The sequence below is a fragment of the Bubalus kerabau genome, chromosome 11 (genome assembly GCF_029407905.1).
Source record: "Bubalus kerabau isolate K-KA32 ecotype Philippines breed swamp buffalo chromosome 11, PCC_UOA_SB_1v2, whole genome shotgun sequence".
Classification (NCBI taxonomy): domain Eukaryota; kingdom Metazoa; phylum Chordata; class Mammalia; order Artiodactyla; family Bovidae; genus Bubalus; species Bubalus kerabau.
Genome location: NC_073634.1, coordinates 76,859,833 through 76,878,886, shown reverse-complemented (window position 1 = coordinate 76,878,886; position 19,054 = coordinate 76,859,833). Strand labels below are relative to the sequence as shown.

The following is a 19,054-nucleotide window of genomic DNA, read 5'->3' as shown; positions in this document are numbered from 1 at the left end:
GGGGAATGCATCCTTATCATCTCTATTTTTCAGAAGGGGAACCCAAGGTTCAGGTGGTAACTTGTTCAAGGTCACACAGATGGTTAGTGGTGGAGCTGAGATTCAAACCCAGGTCTGCTGGATTTTAAAGACAGTGCTTTTCCTTCCCTGCTGGTCCCTTTTTCCAGGCCAAGGTGTGTGACCCACTGACCCTTCATCCACTGGGCTGTGCCCCCCCTTCCCTTTCTTCATCCAACTCTGGACACACACTTGGGCCTGACTTCCCTGTACCCGCTGGTTCAAGGGCCTCCCCCACCTCTCAGTGATGTGCCCTCCCTCTGGTTCAGGGACTCACAAAGATGAGTCAGAGGGCTGCCAGTTCCATTTGCTACAGGTGGCGGCTCCCACCCCTAGCGCCGGAAAGTAAGGGCGGAGCGTGCTCTGCAGATCACAGGCACATGCATGGCTCAGATACGGAATGACCGATGGGTTCTGACTCCATCGGCACTGTGCCCCTCCACTTTCCCCGACAAGGTAGTCTATCTGGGGGGTGGAGTGGAGGGGCACCCAAGAATCTGGAAGTGCAGCCTGGAGTCTGCTGCAAGCTGGAAATTCCTTTGAAGTCCCCAGTTTTATCTTTCAACTGCCTGTGCATTTTTCATTCCAGGCCATAAAATATCCATGTTTGCTTGAATATTAAAAGTGTTCAAAATTACTTACCAGTTAAATGACTTAACTTCTGCCCTCTTCCACTCCAAATCTCCGAGCAGCATCAGCAGCGGTGCACTTCAATGCCCCACAGGTTCCCAAACCTCCTGATTCCGAAAACCCCGTCACCTCCAGTAGGTGTAGCCCTCCCTCCCTCATTGCAGCCACCGTTCACTCTACTCTCTGCCCCACGGAAGAAAATCCTGCTCCTCTGAGAACATGTCCTTGAAGGGCTGAGTTACAATTAATGCAGGGCTCCTGGCTCCTCCTTACCTTCTTGCTCCAAGTTTCCCATTCTCAGCTGGAAGGGACGAAAAGAAAGGAACCAGCTGTCGTTGGTGCTGGCAAATAACTACTGTTCTGCCTCTGAGTTTAAGGCATAAGGAAGGCAGGCTCCTGCAGCCCCCGGGCCCTGCCCCACAGAGCACTCCTCATCTTGGGCAACCCAGGAGCCTCGCCCTGGAATCCGAGGCAATGGCACCCAGAAGCTGGGGTCCTCCACTTCGACTAGACTTAAAACAGTGCCCAGCCCTCCTTCTCTCTGACAAAGGGACTCAAGAGCCTGCATGTCTTCCCTACTCACTTTGATCAGACTTCCAGACTTTAGTCCCCTTCCTCCAAGTTCAGCAGGTGGGACGGAGGCCCAAGGTGGGTGTCTGGATGGGGAGGGAGGGGCCCATGCTGGCAGGCCTGGGAAAGACAAGTCCTACCCTCTTGCTGCCCTTCTAGAAAGAGGGTGGGAGTCAGGGGCCTGCTTCAAGTCCCACAAGATCCATAATGCAAGTCCCCTGGCCTCTGGGGGCATCCAGTTCAATGTAGAAAATAGGAAAGTTGTGGGAGTGGTTTTTGGGTCCAGAGAATGGGGAATGGAATTGGGCTCTTAACAGCTGGAGGGGTGCACCCCATCCCCCAGTCTTAGTGTGCCAAGGTCCCTGCAGGCCACACATCACAGACGTTTAGAGCCTACACGTACGGGTACATATGTGTGTGTGTGCGCGCACAGGGCTGGGGTGGACGCCACTTCACTCACCGGGGGGTGCTTGCGCTTCCTGCCAGGCCGCCCCACCTTCCGGGCAGTTGTGCTGGGCTCCTGCCGCTCCTCCTTGGCACGAGCCTCCTCCTGCTCCTCTCCCTCCTGTGGGCACAGACACAGCCTGTAAAGCCAGGGCTGGACCCCCAGAGCCCTCCCCAGCATCCCACTCACAGGGCAGCCACGCTCCCAGGGCGGTGTCACGCCGGCACCCTGGTAGGGATGGTCTTCACCCGCCTCCTGCCTGGCAGAGCTGAGCCACTCTCGCGGGCCGATTTCAGTATATCCTCGGGGGGACCTGTGGGCCGCCCCGCTGCCCCGGCAGAACACAGCTCTCCCTCGGGTGGACACGTTTTCTGAACCACAGACTCATCACACAGGCTCTGACAAAAAAGTTGTTTCTGGACATGAGTTTATTTATATGGGAAAAAAAAAATCTAACACAAGTGCAAAAATGAAATGAGCTCGATATTGAGTGAATCACCTTTATTGAAGAGAATCCCCTGAAGAGACACATGAAACTGAGCGACGTCTACTGGAAGTGCACGAGACCCTTGGAAGCAGGCTTGTCACAGCCGCTCTACACACGCCTGCCCTGAAGCACCTGCCACATTGTGCTGTCACCCCACACGAGTGTCTTGGGGACTGTGTCTTGGTTCATTGTGATGCCCCTCTTTCGGTGACTAGATTGGACCAGAAGCTTGGTTTTGTTACCACCCTTCACCTGTGCCAGGGCCAGGCCCTGCAGGGCTTGTCTCGTGGGGCAGACGCATAAACCTAGAAAGTCCTCCTGCCTCACTGCTCCAGCCTGGCCACAAACCACCCACAAGTCGCTTCTGACTCAGCGGCTCCAGCATGACTAATCACGAGCACAGACAGTGTTGGGGCAGGAGAGAGAAAGGGACCCCGACCCAGCAGGGGGCCCACCGGCTGCCCTTCATGCCCCTGTGTGATGATATCAGCAGCTTTGGGCGGCCTCGTGGTCCTCCCAGGGGAGGGCGCTGGCCCAGACCGTGCTGGGGCCACAGAGAAGGGGAGGCACACAGATTCCCAGGGGATTTCATCGAGGTGGCTCTCGATGTCCCACTCAACTTTCATTTTTTGTGATTTCAAAATAGCTTGTGGTTTGCCACATTAATTTTCAGGTGATGGCGAGACATGCGGACGGAAACCTACTGTGACCAGTCGTAGACCTTAGACCCGTGGAAAGAGCAACCCTGGCCCCTCTGTCCATCTATCCATTCAAGGCCCATCTGGGACAGACAAACCAGGAAGGAGATGTGAGGGCATCACAGTTGAGGTTCTGGGAGTTCTCAGAAGAAATGCAAAGCGATGATGACAGAGGCGCCAGGCCTCGGCACCAAGGGGAAAGCTATGGCAGAGTTGGAAGACATGGAGAGAATGTTTAGAGGAGCAGAAAGTGGACACCAGTGTACTGTGGGTCCAGGAAAAAAAAGGGAGCTGCCAACTCAAGAGGCAAAAATTGACAGACACAGAGAAGTTGAGGGCAGCGCGATCTGGTTAGGGATGGGAATGGCCAGCCTTTGGAGAAGCTGTGCAGAATGACACAGCAGTGAGGACTGAGGGCCCGGAGAGGGGCCGATGAGACTGTCTGAGGAACCCAGCTGAGAGAAGTCTGGAAGAGAAGCCAAGGACAGGGAGCACGGTGCTGGCTGTGGACAGGAGGGGAGGGTCCAGGGCAGAGAGAAAAGGTTACCTTGGGGACCAGAGACCCTTGAAAGGTTCTGTTCAGGAAAAACTGGCAGAGAGACTGTGAGGGCAGAAAGGCTGAGGTGGGACACAGCCAGGTGGAGGAGAGGCCTCTGGGGGGGTGGGGGGCCTAGGGGGAGTGGGCCAGACCTGCTGGTTCTGAGCGATCTTCCGAGACCCCACAGACACCCCTGTTTAAGAAACAATCACCTGGATCACGCAGAGAGCAAGGATTCCTAGTGCAACTGAACGTTTGTGAAGGTTCCAACTGAATCTAACCAAATGTGGTAAACTTAATCTGAGATGGTGGTTTTGGTCAGATTCCACAATGGCTAAAATGGCACCGTCTTGACTGCGCTGACCAGGTAACTCAGCATCCACAGAACAGGCGGTCGTAGAAAGGCAAAATTAGAGCAAACCTAAATTAACATGTGCCTGGCTTGTTTGTATGCTGCTTTCAGGACCATTCTCTCTGAACCTCAGTTGCTGCATCCATAATGTGGGGGCATAAAGGTGTCTGGTGCCCATTCTGCCTGCTTCTTGGGTTCTTAAGAAGGCAGATGAATAAAATGGTTTATCCCCTTGTTGAATTCCCAGAGCCTAGAACAGACTCAGCCCTTGGTGGGTTTTCCACATGCCCCTCAGATGAGAGGAATGACATCTTCCCTGGAAAAAAGAGGGCCCACCAAGCCCCTGGACTTGCCTACAGAATACAGGCCAGACCTGGCTGAGCCTCTGACTATTCTTTGTGTCCGGGTTGATGGGCCTGGAAGGCACAGGCAGCAGCCAGGGTGGGGTACTGAGGTGGGTCGGGATCAGTGTGGGCAGCCAAAGGGTCCTCCCACCACCCAGAAATTCTGGCCTCTGAACTGTTTCTTTAATACACTGCATTTCTTACAGGAGGATTCATCTGATTTTCTAACTTTTGCTCCGAATTCATCAGAGGCGTGAAAGCCGGTCAGAGGCTCAGAACAGCACTCAGGAACCACAGTCACCAGGCCGCCTGCACAGACTTAAAACAAAGACACCTGACTTTTAAGGACCGCCAGGCCCATCCCGCCATCAGCATATGGAGAAAGCCTCTGGGGGCCTCTGATAGGCAACCCTCTGCCATCTGGAGACTTGCTGTCATTCCTCACCTTAAGCCACGCACTCTCGGCCCAATGCACGGAGGCGCTCAGCGCATCTTCCCCTGTTGAATTTTATTCAACTCAACACCCCCAAGAGGATGGGGTGGAGGACCCTGACACCAGGCCATCTGTCCAGTCCTGGCGTGTTGAGAACAGGGAGTCCCCTGGGCCCTGTCCTGAGCCCATCCCTGGGGCCCAAGTAGGCCTTCGCTGCCCAGTCCAACACTCAGGCCTCAGGTACCCTGGGGTGTGCTCAGGAAACCAAGTGGCCATGAGACTTGGCAGGAGTTGCAGCCAGGTCTGAGTGACTCTGGCCCATACCCTTTCCATCCGGCCCCGCACACAGCTTTGTGAAAAGCGTACTATTTTTGGTCGTGTCATTCTTCCGTGATGTAGCGACATAGCAGGGCAGAGGGAGGCGGTGATACCTTCTGCTCTGGGCCTGCCCGCATTCACACCCATGAGGGAGAGGGGATAATACGCTGAGCAGGGTGAGCAGATGGCTTGGGGCCGTGCCCCTCAAGGAGGCGTATCAAGTGGTTCATTCCCGCATCTGTCAGGGGGCCTGTTTCATTCAGTATCCCTGCTGATGGGTTGAGCGAAGGAATGTAAAATATGCTTATCAAATCTGCAAGTAGCATTGAGTTAGGAGGCGTCACTAATACTCTGAAAGGGAAGAATCTGATCCACAGTGACTTGGAGCAGCTGGAAAACAGTAACAAATTGAGCAGAACAAGCTTTGAGCCCAGGTTGGTTTCCTCATCTGTCAAGTGAAAGGACTGGATTAGTCAATCCTTCCAGTGGGAATGGGCAGAAATTCTAGGGAGGTGGGCTTTGTGGGGAGTGGGCAGGGGAGGGGCAGGCTGGACTTTCTGCTCTGCTCTTTCCTCACTAGGCCCTTCCAGCTAGTTAACCTCTCCAGCCTACCGTTTTGCACCTACAAAATGGGAATACTAATACCTCCTTCGCAGCAATGGTAGAACAATTAACTGAGGTAATATATGGAAAGCTGACATGTGCAAGGCACTCAAGAATTGCTAACTTCCTTTGCTCCACACGTACAGACCAGAACTATTCCCAGAAGTGCCTCCTCCCCGCCCCCATGCAAATCCCAGCTCACGGCCTGCATATGCAGCCATCACTCACTGCTCAGACAAACCCCAACATCTGGCTGGTACCCGCCGCAGTGCGATCCTCAGGAACACTGGGGCTCCATGATCTTTCCAAAATGCAAAACTGATTATGTCACTCCACAGAGCTTAAGCCCTTGCGGAGGGGGCTCCCAGGGCTCTGCAGGATCAGCCCAAGCTCCTTAGCCCGGGTAAAGGCAGGACCTAGGATTCCGGCCGGCAGCTCCAGCCATTGCAAAACCACCACACCAGGTGCAAATGTGGGCTGCTTCCTCCCTGGGACTTTGACATAGACCCTGGCTTCTGCCACGACTACCTTCCTCTCAGGTTGACCAGCAAACCCTGACTTTTCCAACCTCACCTTCTAGATTCCCTTCCTTCTCCCTTCCGTCCCCAACACTGCAATGGACTGCTGGCTCTTCTCCTGGCCAGGCCATGAGCCCCTCCGGGGAAGAAATTCTCTTATTCACCTTGGCCTCCATCCCCAGTGCCTCCATTCCCTGCACCTGGCACAGGGCAGGGACTCAAAATACTTGATGAGTAACTCTCACATAGTAGATGCTCAACAAACAAGTCAGCACACACAGAGAGAGAGACACACGTGTGCAAATCCACAAACCTGCACCAATACAACCAAGCAGGAGGCTCCAGTGCTGCTTGATCATTACAACTGCAAATCAGGCAACCGGGTGACTAAAATGTACCTTCTCATCTTAAACATGATCCTGTCACTTCGATCTATATAACCCTTTACAGGTTTCAAAGCCCCTTCGCATTTGGAGGCCTGTTAGATGAGGCAGTTATCATCAGGCTCTCTCAACTTCTGAGGCTAGGATTTGACCTACATTTTAACACAGCTCACTGGATGGATTATTTTAAGCCACATACAACTTCTCATTCTGAGGAGCTGGGCCATGACGATAATAATCTCTCGCATTTGTATAGTACGTGGTAATTAACAAAGCATTTTCACATACCTTATTTCATTTTATTCTTATGCCTTACAGAAAGTAGAGCTGGTTCTTTTTTTTTTTTTTTTCCATTACGCAGGCGGGAAATCTGAAGCTCAGAGTGGTTCTTTCAGAGATCAGAGAGCCAGCAAGGGAGGCCTTAAGAACCAAAATTTAAATCTTTTCATTCCCAGCCCCTGGATCTTTCCACAGCAACATGGCACGATACCCTCCTCTGCCGTGTGCCCCTGGCACATGTACATATGTGTGACATGAGCAGGCAGGCAAGCCAAGGTAAAGGTATGTGCTAGCATTCACACATACACACACCCACACACGGTTGTCTCAGAGGCCTCATGCCTAGACAGAGACCCCTCCCCCTAAGAGACAGCACATCCCACGAGGCCCTCGCCCAGAGATAGCCAGCCAGACACATGTGCTCCCTTTGGAACGCACACCGGATACTACCGACACAGCATCCGCTGAGCAGATGTCTCAAGTTGGTGTTTGAGTTGAGGGGATGAACTTGCCGGATCTAGCCAGCCACTTGCCCGGGCCCCCCGGGACAAGAAGCATGTACCAGCCTTCGCCAGCTGGCTGGCCTGCCTCCCAGGACCTGTCTGTGGTCGTGGAATTCAGGGAAACGAACTGGCTTCTCTGGCAGGCAGAGCCCGTTCTGGGCACCTGAGTCCCCAGCCTGCAGAGCTACGGGCACAGGACCCCCCACCCCAACCCCCGGGCCACCCCACACACGCTCGTGCACATGCACACGCCCAGCAGGCCCAGGCCAGGCCATGGAGAGGTGGCCTCAGGGCGAGCTGCAAGAGGCTGGGTGGGAGGGCAGAGACACCGGACACTACTGTTGGTGCTCACACTTCCACACGGCCCTCCTGGGGCCCCTCCTCTCCTGCTCTCAGTCACCTCCCAGAGCTCAGCAGTCCTCTGTTCCAACTATCCAACAATATTCAACAAGCATTCACCGACTGCTCGGTGGGCTTCGTGTAATAATTATTGACGAAGGTCTTCCACGGCTCCCAAAAGGCCCCGTTCCTGGGCAGGCAGCGGCCGTGTCCTGTGGGCCCCTCTCACCCTCAGAGCTCCTGGGCACTTGCACACCATGGCTTCTCCCAGGTCCTTCACACCCCGTGCGCCACGCTGGGGCCTCACTGCCCTTCAGAAGAGAAACTCCCCCAACATGCACCCAGCCCACCGCAGCCCACCCTTGCGGTCCTGGAGCTTCCACGAGGCCAGGCCCATGGATGAGCTCAGAAACATTTATTGCACATCTACTGTGTACTGGATATAAAGACAAGCAAATAGGGAACTCAGTTCAGAGGGAGAGACACCACCTAAATACACAAGGGCCTGCGCTGTGCCGAAGGCCGGATGGAGCACGGCCACTCTGCTAGCTGCCAGCCCGGCGGCCCCCAAGCGCCTCTGCCCTCACCCCTTCAGCAGCCCACCCAGGTCTGCACAGTCCACCGTCTCATCCCTGCCCCACCAGCCACCCTCACTTCGTGGACAGAAAGAATCAGGTAAACCACCATGTGACCTTTACCAAGTTTCTCAGCCTCTCTCAGCCTCAACTTCTCACCCATAAAAATGGGGATAATGACAGTGGGCACTTCAGTTACCGTGAGGATCAAGTGAGGAAATTGCCAGGCACAGGTAACTCCTCTAGACTCTGCCTTTCCATGCTGTGCATGTGCTAAGTAGGGTGATTATAAGCGAGAGCCCTCGTTGCTCTGTGGCTCTCCGTAAGGGCAGCAGCAGGCCAGGTCCAGTCCTTGTGCCCAGCCCACGTGCCAGAAAGGAAGGGCTTCACCCCACTTTACACTCTCCCTGGGACACCCTCTCCTGCTCAGCTCCCTGCCGGCCCTCTTCGCTCCATAGAACTGAGCTCGGCTTCCTCACCCAGCCCATGGCCCCTCACGGAGCCTCCAAAGATAGCAGAGCCACTGCCGCAGGACTTGGGTTCATCCTGCAACTTGCCTCGGTTTTGCTTGTGCTCAGTGGGTGACAGGAGAAGGGCCCAGGGGCTCTCAGGGTGCTTAAACCCACACCACTCACACCCTCAACTGCACCATCCTCATTCTTCTCCCAGGCTCTCGGTCCTCGGGGCTACAGTAGATCTTGGGCACCAATGTGCAGATAGGGTGGTAGGCAGAGAGACAGGCAAATGGGGAGAAAGGTAAGAAGGTAGATAGACAGACAGCTAGTTAACTATCCAAAATAAATGGTAAGACTCAATCTGTGCCAGGGCCCTGTGTTAACCGCTCACACACACTATCTCCTGGAAACCTCTCATTTTGATGCTCAGCAGTCATGTAGCTGAGTCCACATTCAAACACAGGCCTGTCTCCAGAGTCCAGCTGATCCCTGCTCAAGACTGAACTGACTGCAAAGCTAAACACGACAAGTCGTAGCAGCTAACTTCGAGAAGTGGAGAGAACCTGAACCCCACAATGGAGGTCTTGGTCAGCTCTGGGGCGGTTGCGGGGGGTGGGGGGCACTATTTACATCGCTCGTCTGCTCTCCATGCCTGAGCATCTAATCAACTCCACTGAGCTAAAAATGGACATTTTTTATTGTCCGTGGACCGTTAATATTAGCTGTGTTCCTGAAGAGATAAGGGTATTTCTGCCTTTTCTGGAACTGTTTAAATGTGTAAGAGGGAAGGCTATTTCAGCTACCCTTATAGTGACAATTATAAAGCAAAGAGCCGGCCCTGAGTGACTATGTGCAATTTAAGTGCACTAAAGGGAAGGCATGCCTGGGGGCAGGCACCAGACCTGTGGACCAGCAAGAACAGCTGAGCCTGGAGCCAGGAGAACCCCACCCAAGGATGCCCCTGAAGCTCACAAGCCAGAGCTCAGGAAGTCAGTGCTTGCCAGGCCTCTGGGTTGGACTTAGGTGAGGAGGGAGAAGCCCCCTTCATGGAGCTGGCCATATGTGTGTATATATACACATGTATGTAAACACACACATACACACATACACAGGCACACCTGCTGTGCTCCCCAGCACAAACACATATCTCCCCACCACCACCACCACTGGCGCTTCTCCTACCCAGCAGGAGAGAGCGAACTGTCCAAGGAGGAGCCTCCCTCCTCCGAGGGCAGGCATGGCTTACCCATCCTTGTATCTTCCTATCCCCTTCCCTTTGCTAGGTCCTCCAGGGAGGTCTATTCAGTTCACCCAACAGACTCGGGGAGCCCTACTATGTGCCAGGTACTGGGAAAAAACCTAAGTTTGAAGAGAAAGAAAAGAGGGAAGGCAGAAGGGAAAGAAGCAACATGTATACAGCAGTGTCTTTACACAGAAGAGCATGTATTGGGTGCGTGTGTGTGTGTGTGTGTGTGCACGCGCACACGCACGCATATGTACCCAGTCATGCATACTAGCCTGCACACGTGAGCTCCTGTTAGGGGTGAGTGCCCCCAACATCCACCCCAGGGCAAGAGCACGGCTACGCAGAGAAAAGCGTTCTCTGACCATCCCGACTTTTAGTCTAAATAAACATTCTTTAACTTGCAGCAGAAGAAACGTGGCTAGGACCATGGAACATCACAGCGGGGAGGCAACACCCACTCTGTTCCCACTTCCCGTGGGTCACAGCCTGAAAGGCTCAGAAGCCTGGGTTATAATCCCAGCACCACCACTTGCTAGCTCTGTGGCCTTAGACAAGTGACCTGACCTCTCTGAGCATCAGTTTAGTCTTTAATAAGATAGTGATGGAAATAACAGAGCCTATCCTGGGGAGCAATTGTAAGAAGGCAAGCACAGAGCTTAAGAGAACACCTGGCAGACAGTCAGCAGTCAATGCATCTGTTAGGTTTCTGAAGCCAGAGGAGAAGGGGAGCAGGAAGATGAGGGGCCCAGCCTGGGGCCTGGACTCCTTGTGAGACACTGATTCACATTTGGGGATCCGAGGAGGCCCTTCCAGCCCCAAGGCTTGGAACGCTCTTGGTCCCCTGCCCTGTTCCTCTGCCCCACGTCTCCCCTCCATGCGGGACCTAGAACCCCATCTCCATGATTCCCTCTGAGCCAGGACCCAGGTTCCTGGCCTTCCTGCAGTTCACCTCCCCCTCCCTTCTCTGTGGCCACATTTACCCAGCTGACCCTTCCTGGCCAGAGCCCCAGAGCTCAGCACCCCTTCCAAGCCTGCCTCCTCCCAGTCTCCCCAAGCAGCCCCGTCCCTGCCCAGCACACGGGTGGTAAGGTGAGGGAGGCTGCAGGGAGAAGGGACGCTGGGCAGGAGCCAGAAGGACACCAAATAATGCAGACCTCTCTGCTCTCTCAGCCTACTGCCCACAGCGCTGCACCCTGACTGCTTGATCTGGGCTCTGGGATTGCTCTCCAGTGAAGGAGTCTCATCCACTCTCATTCTCCTCTCTGTCCTATCCATAAGGTATTTTCTGAGCATCTGCTCTGAGCTAGTCAGGCCTTGAGGATCCACCCCATTAACAGTATTGGGGTCCTGCCCTCCAGGGACAGCGGCAGGGCTGGATATGATCCACACTGGTACTTCTCAAGTCCCCTAGAGGGCTGGTTAAAACAAGGATCGCTGGGTTCTCCCCAGGGCTTCTGATTCAGCAGGTCTGGGGTGGGGCCTGAATATTTGCATATCTAACACTTCCAGGTATTGCTGGTTTATAGACCACAGTTTAAGAACCACTGATTCTCTCTGTAATTCAAGGCGGACTGAAGCCAGGGCTTTGATCAGAAAGGAGGAGAGAAGCTTAGGGAAAGGGCACACCAGGCAGAGGAAGCAGCATAAACAAAGGCCTGGTAGCTCCAGGAAGTACTGGAGTGAAAGGTACAGGGAGGCGTGGCCGGTGGGGAGGGAGGGGGAGGCGGGAAGGGCACGTGGGGCCAGGCGGTGAAGGGGCCAGTGGGCAGCCACACCCCTGCCCTCTGGCTCACCAACAGCTCCTTTGTGCCAGGCGCCCCTGGAAACTCTGCCAGGTTCCTTGGGCTCTGGCCCAAACCCATCTTCCCCTCTGCAGCCACGCGGCACCCCTGCCCCAGGCCTGGCTTTCATGGGCTGCCGTGAGTGACTGTCAGCATCTCTGCCCGCCCTCCCAGGGCGGCTCCTGGAGCCACGAGAGCCAGCCCTGAGGTGCCAGGGAGATGTGCCAGGTGAGCCAGCATGCACACCGGGGAGGAGCGCCCGCCATGCCCCAGCCCCTGTCTATCAGCTCCTTCTATCAGCACCAGGCGCTGGGCCTGTGTGTGTGTTTGTTGCCTCTTGAGCCAGAGCAGTTACTATGGGTAGATAATAATAGCAATCGTAATCCCTCGTAATTGGACCAGACTTTGCTGTTTGCAGGGCACTCCATGCCCGTGACCTCATCTGACTTCCACTACCACCCTATAAAACAGGCACAGTAAGAGTTACTATCCCCATTTTACAGCTGAGCAAATGCAAGCCCAGAGAGCCTGAAAGTCACATCTCCAGGAAATGACATCCGCAGGCCTGAGGCCCGGGACTTGGGACTCTCTGGCCAGTGCTTTTTCTCTGTCCTGAACTGTCATGATAGCGAGCCCATCTGCTGCTCTCCCTGGGGGCTCTGCTGCCAGGGGAAGCCCTGGCCAGTAACGGGAGGAATGTAGCCCATCTGCCCTGTCTCCTTCATCTGTGGGGGGCAGCTGACCACCAACTGCAGGCGCATGGACACAGAGCAGTGTCAGCACCAGCCAGGACACCAGGCCAGGGGAGGGGGTCAGGGTCAATGGAGAAGCAAAGCCAGGCCCAAGGAGGGAAGGGAATTAGTCATGGCCACAGCTGCGGGTCAAGAGCACAGGTGGCCGCAGGTGGCCTTGGCTCTTTGACGGCAGGGTGTGGGTCTCCTACAGTCTGAGTCCTGGGTAGGAGGAGCCCAGAAAGCCCATGGGATCAGAAAGAAAGGGACTGACCTGCAGCCCCTAGGAGCCCCAGCAGGTGGGCCACAGCATGCATTTTGTCCCCAGCTTGGAGGCATACATGGTCCCTCATCCTAAGGCACTCTACTGGATTCTGGGCTGGGAAGGCAAGTTTCTGGGCTTCATGCATGCACATGCATATGTGCGTGTGTCCATACCAGGACCCACACAGGTGGGGCAAGAGACCAGGCTCTCATCTGGACTCACCACTGATTAGCTAGGCCCAGCTTCCTCGTCTACAAACCAGGGCCATCTGTCCTTGCCCCATTTGTTTCAAGGGCTGTCCTCAAGGACCAAATGGATGGAAATTACCCAGAAAACAGAAACTGGCTCTAAGAATGAGCAAGCCTCAGAAGGAGCCAAGCACACACGGTGGGGAGAGTAGGCAGGGAGAGAGTCTCAGAACTGTGGCTGATTGCAGTCCCCAGAGCTGCTGCTCCTCAGAGGGCTCAGGGGCCCCATGCCTGGTGTCAGGTGTCACCCTGGTTCCAGAAAGACCAACTGTGCCCCGTGAGCACACCCTGCTACTCCCAGCTACCACCTAGCACCACCACCCCTCACTCCCGCTCAGGAAAAGGAGAGCAGGCAGAGGACACTGCGGGGACCAGCCCGGGCCTGCCAGCTGGGACGCCCCAGGAAGGCCGTGGCTGGCACAGCTTCCCTGCCAGGGTGGAGGTGGGGCCTGCCATCCCTGGGGATTCAAGTGGCTCTGCTGACAGGTGGACATGGCTTGGTGAGGTCCTCAGGTAGCCAGTCAGGACCCAGCCGGGACTCCCACTAGTCTGCAGGGATCTCCTCTAACTGACTTGGGCCCATCCTAGAGTTCAGCAGAAGGGCAAACAGGTCACCCCTCTTGGGGCCCTAAAAACAAGGATGTCACTGGCTCTAGGGCCAGAAGTGACACTTGCTCAGAGCTGGGGTGGGGTGGGGGCGGGAAACCAGTGTCTCCACCGTGGCTGGTGCCACCCTGAGCTCACCGCGCCCCATGCCCCACGGTGAGCCAGCTGTCTGTGTGGCAGGGGGAGTCCTCACCAGGCTTCCCATCTACAGAGCTCCTTGAACTTGTCTTTGGCCTTCCCAAAGCTACTAACCCCTCGGGCAAACAGAGGCTGCTAAACCAGGTAAAATGACTTAGACATAAGGACACACAGCTAATTAAGAGGCTGATTCAGAAAGGAAGCCAGGTTTGGGGCCCCTGCCAGGCCAACCCCTAACAATTGCACAGACCTGGGGTCTGAAGTTTGGCTCAAACACAGCGGAGGGGCGGGGGTGGGGGCTTAGAGACCGGCTCCTAGAGCCTGGCCTGCAGTATTTAACCTCTTCACGCCTCAGTTTGCTTATCACAAAAGAAGGAGACTCCTTCCTCCCTACAGCCCCATATGGAGAAGAGCAATGCGGTCCAGTGCCCAGCACTCCCCCCCATCCCCGCACAGCCAGCTGCTCACCTTGCGCTCCTCCTCCCGCTCCAGAGCGGAGCCGCTGGTGTCCCCGGGGCCGCTGGCGGGCATCGCGGGCAGCTGGGCGGTGGGAGGCAGGCTGGGGCTGCACGGGGCTGGGGGGCTGCTGGGCTTTGGGGAAGGAATTATCGTGGTCTTGGTAAGCAAGAGTTACAACTTAGACATAGATCCAGGTGTGGAGCGGAAACCCTGGGGAACCGCGGCCTCAGGCTGCCGGTGGGGTTGGGCTTCCAGTGACTCCACCTGTGGAAGAAGAGAAGCGAAGAGGGGTCAGCAGGGCAGGCACCCCCCCACCCAGGCCCTCCCACCTGACCCCTAGTCCCTCCCGGAGCCAGCCCCTCAGCTTCAGGGCACCCCCCACCCCCCAGCCTGTGAGGCCTGCCCCTCCAACCTGACTCTTCTTCACAGGTGCTGGCTGGACCCGGCACCCTAGGGACCAGGGGAAATCGAGGCAGCCAAGTTGGCAGCGGGGCCCTGCCTGGCTTTCCTTGGGGGGCCCGCCACCTGCCTCCGAGGTGGCGACGGGACGACAGTCTCCCCAGGGCCTCCGCACGGCTATGGCACAGTGGGACTCACAGCTGCCTCCCGCCTCCTCCCGTGTCTTCATTCACGTCTGTTCTTTCCTTTGAAAGCTTCCCGCAGCCTCCCTCCCACCCCAACCACCCCCTGGGAAATCCCAGAGGTCCCCAGCCCAGCTACATTTTCCTCTGATCTGTCCTCCCCGCACCCCCACCCCCACACTGCTCCCACCACGTGGAGGAAGTGAGCGGCAGTCACAGGATGTAGTGAAATGAATGTCACCTCACTTCGGGACGGGCGCCTGGGCCCGGAGAAAGCTGAGGTTGAACTCGGGGGCTGCGGCCGGGCTGAAGGCCTAGGTCTGCAGAGCTGTCGTGGGGACGCCCTGTGGGCGGGAGAGGCTGTGGCTGCAGCCACGCCGAGAGAGGAGGCCAGGCTGCTCTGCCCCCCATCCCGTGAACTGGCCCCATCTGCCCTCAGAAACTGGTGGGCTCCAAGGGGCCCTGCGAAGGCACACGGCTGAATTTTAGGGGCTTTTCAGTCTCCCTGCTTCAGGTGTGGGCCTCAAGCCAGCGAACTAACAAAGCCTGGGCCCCACCCGCACCACAGGCCTCAGCTGGGGGTGGTGGTGCTGTGGCTTCACCAGCCCCCCTTCACTCGGAGGAGACACTGAGTTCTCCTGGGCCAAGCCCCTGCCTCCAGTGCGCCAGCCAGCCAGGACGGGGAGGGGACTGGCAGGAGGAGGAAAGTGGGAGGCAGGCTGGATCGAGGCCCACCCACACCCTTCCCCTTCCAGTTCCCGGTTCTGCTTCCCCCACTCCCCCTCCCTCCAGGGCTTCTTCTCCCATCCCCCTCCAGCCAGGGCTCCCTGGAAAACCAGGAACCGGAGAAGGCGCAGGCTTGGGTCTCCCACGGGTGCAGCCCCTCCCCAGGGATGGGCGTTGGGGGGCCGGGTGGTATGGAGGGGAAGCTGGCGCTAGGAGGGGCCTCCTTAGGGCCAGGACAGGAGGGGCCTCTGTAAGTTAGAGCCTGGACAGGCTGAAGGTGCTTCCACCCCCCACCCCCACCCAAGGGGAGCCCTAAGGAAGCCACAGGTGGACCACAGACACCTGGGCTGAAGAACGTGTGTGCCGTTAGCTGGTGGCACAGTGGGTGCAGAAGCAACAGGTCCATGTGTCCCATGCTGTGTGAAGCCCAGAATGGGCCTTCCTCTTTGGGCAGCCACGAGTATTATTACCATCTCCACGAGCGGTTACTACCGTCTATAGGAGTATCACTACCGTCTATTGTAGAATCTAAGGTTGCAGAGGCTAGGGCTTATCTGTGTTCCAGAGTCAGAGCAGAGGCTTGAACCCAGATCACCAACTCCAGAGCTCTCAGGGCATCTCTATAAAGCTCCATCCCCCCAGCTCATACTACCCCTCAGAGACAACCCCAGGAACCCATCAGACTCCACAGGGCTTCCATCCATCATTAGCCAGCAAGTTCCCCTCAAACTCACTCCTTGTTTGTTAGCACAAACATCCCCCAATCATCCATCACATCAAAAGCTTCAAAAAGGAGGTGGAAGCCGAGAGAGGCAGAGTCTGGTTGGGAAGAACACTGATCCCAGAGTCAGCAGAGGTGGCTCTAATCCTGACTCGGGCTCCTCTTGCCCTCAGTTTCCTCATCTGTAAAATGGAAGCATTGGGCTGATCTTCAAGAACCAGGTCTTCCAGCCCTGCCCTGCCAAGCTGCTGGAGGCCCCGAGGGCAAAGGGTGGGAGCAGACTGAGGGTGGTGGGGTCTGGGTGTCTCCATGAGCCCCGAGGGTCTAGCATGAAGTCCATGTAGAGCTGGGCACCAAGTACATTAGGGACAGAGAACCCTCTCCAGGAAATTTGTTTCAATGCTGCCCTGAGGGCTAGAAATGTCCAGGGGTTTCTGTAAGAAAAAGCATTGGTGACAAGAGGAAGGAAGCAGGAGGGGAAAAGCAGAACATCACAGGGTGTTGACCCTGAGGGCAGACACCCCGGAAAGGAAATGCTCGTCCCCCTCGCCCTCCCCTGCTCACCCGCCTGAGCTGCACACTCTGTCCACACAGCAAACACAGCTGACCTGGGTCAGCCTTTTAGCTCCTTTGTGTAACTCAATGGAACAGCCTTGTCAGTAAGTGTCCCTCCAAGTCAGCCAGCATCACTGAAAATCACCCAGCACAGGGCCGGGCAGGCCACGCACTGCAGAGCTCTGGGGCCCACTGGGGCAGCCAAGGTCCAGGCCTGGACACAGCACTGCCCGCCTGTCCTTAGAAGCTTCCTTCTTCTCCCAAGCAGCCCTGCTGAGGGGAGAGACCTGCTCCTGAGCCCACGGTCCCAGCACAGCAGCATGTGTCCACCATGACATGACAGCCCTGCTGCTCCTGGCTCCAAAGCATCCTCCTCACCCGTGCCAAGGCTGCACCACCAAACCACCACCAAACAGAGACCCTTGCCAAGAACCCTCCCACCAAGATTCGTTGTTGTTGCTTAATCGCTAAGTGGTGTCTGACTCTTTTGGGACCCCATGGACTGTGGCCTGACAGGCTCCTCTGTCCATGCGATTTCCCAGGCAAGAATCCTGGAGTCGGTTGCCGTTTCCTTCTCCAGGGGATCCTCCCAATCCATGGATCAAACCGGCATCTCCTGCATTGGCAGGCAGATTCTTTACCACTGAGCCACCAGGGAAGGGCCACTACCATGACAGGCAGCTTTTATTTTCTCCTTTATACTGCTAAAGTCCACAGTGGCCATGAATAATGTTTACAAGAGCTTTTAAACAATTGTTTTGAGGAATCCTACAGGAAAGTATCTTGGTATCACAACTGACGTGGCCACCGTCATCACTACTCCAGTTACAAAACTGTTATGGAGAAAGATTGGGATTCTGAATATACACACCCAACTGCCCAAATACGCGACCTTCTAAATCCAATGTGGGAGAAAGACTGTTTAAGACACAAATTCACAAGATTGGGCTGAACAGAGAGGAAACACCACCAACAGAATGTGGGGGTCTGGAAAGCAGACTTGTGGCAGGCAAATTTCAGACAGCACATGACAAGTGGTTTATGACAGAGTCCTTTAAAGACACTTGGGATGACAGTACAACGGATCATCTGTGGCACCAGGGGCAAAGAGAAGGTATGCGCGAAAAAGATCAAATGAAAGAAGCTAAAATCTAGATACACTTCCACCATAAAGTCTGAAGGTTTTCTCTCTGGAGAGCACCAAACAGAGGGTCTTTGCACAGAGTCGTCCAGCACAGCTGAGAGCAAGAATAATAAATCAAAACCAAGGAGACGGAGACTTCCCTGGTGGTCCAGTGGCTAAGACTCCCAATGCAGGGAGCCTGGGTTCTATCCCTGGTCAGGGAAGTAGATCCCACAAGCTGCAACTAAGAGTTCACAAGCTACAACTAAAGGTCCTGCATGCAGCAACAAAGAGCAAACCTCCCAAGTGCTGCAACTAAGGCCTGGTGCTGTCAAATAAATGCAAAAACACAAACCCAAGGAGACAAAGCTTATTTTCAATGCTGATGTTGAATACCTCAGGCTAGCCGCTCACTGGGTTCCTAGAATACCAGCAGCCAGATTCCTACCTTCTTTTCTGCAGAATCTTATCGGTGCTAGAAGAAAGGTCTAAGAATACAGATACCGGCAACCAGAACCCAAATGGTTTCCAAGTGGCTTGTTTACATCAGCCAATGTGGATCTGCAAATGAACCAGCTTCTAATCTGCATTTCAGTCCCCTGTTATTAATCCTGCAAGGATAACCAAGGACCGCTAGATATCCGAGGGAAGCCTCTAACTTGGAGTGCTATCACCACCGTGCTCCCTACCCCCCCCCCCCCACCCCCGGGCCATCTTTTTAACCCGACAGAACTACAGGTGTGACTGGCTGCTCTTACTCTGTGGTCTGGATTCAGGAGCTGAATGGATTTGGATTAAAATGGAGATCTGTCGTGGGCGATGTGCTCCAAACAGGGGAGTAAACCGAGCAAGAAGACATGAGCTCCAGAAAACAGGAATTCTAACCAGAAGGAAGGTGAAGGGAATGCCAAGGAAGACCACAGGAAGAAGTCACTGACTAGCAGCTACACTGTGCCGTATGCTCTAGAGCAGATAACTCAAAAAATGGAACTGAAACATAATACTGGCTGTGACTGCCCTTGTGGAAAGCCATACAGATAGCTATTAGCAGGTGCGGCAGGTACAGGCAAAAGGTATAAAGAAAATAAGGCACATAAAGAAGCAAGGTAATTAGTCACTTCAGGAGGAAAAAAGGAAACTATGGTAGTACAGTATAAAGCTCAGCTGTGAATAGTTGTATTAGTTGGTTTAACAAGTGTGTGTGTGTGTGTGTGTGTGTATATACATAAAACATACAAATGAATGCATGTTTGCATGTATGCATGTGGATGTATACATATTACATGGTGTATTAATTTCCTATTGCTCCTGTTACAAAATACCAGAAAGTCGATGGCTTAAAAAAAA

General features: G+C 55.1%; 1 protein-coding gene across 2 annotated transcripts in view; it reads right to left on the bottom strand.

Moving 5' to 3' along the window:
• The window catches only part of DNMT3A (DNA methyltransferase 3 alpha), a 97,749-nt gene that overhangs the window by 56,748 nt on the left and 21,947 nt on the right, over window positions 1-19,054 (bottom strand). For both annotated transcript variants that reach the window (XM_055540760.1, XM_055540758.1), the window contains exons 2-3: window positions 14,011-14,265; window positions 1,718-1,822 (exon numbers count right to left, since the gene is read on the bottom strand). In XM_055540760.1, coding sequence (XP_055396735.1) covers window positions 1,718-1,822; window positions 14,011-14,073 — 168 coding nt within the window. In that variant the 5' untranslated portion in view covers window positions 14,074-14,265. The remainder of the gene's footprint in view (window positions 1-1,717; window positions 1,823-14,010; window positions 14,266-19,054) is intronic.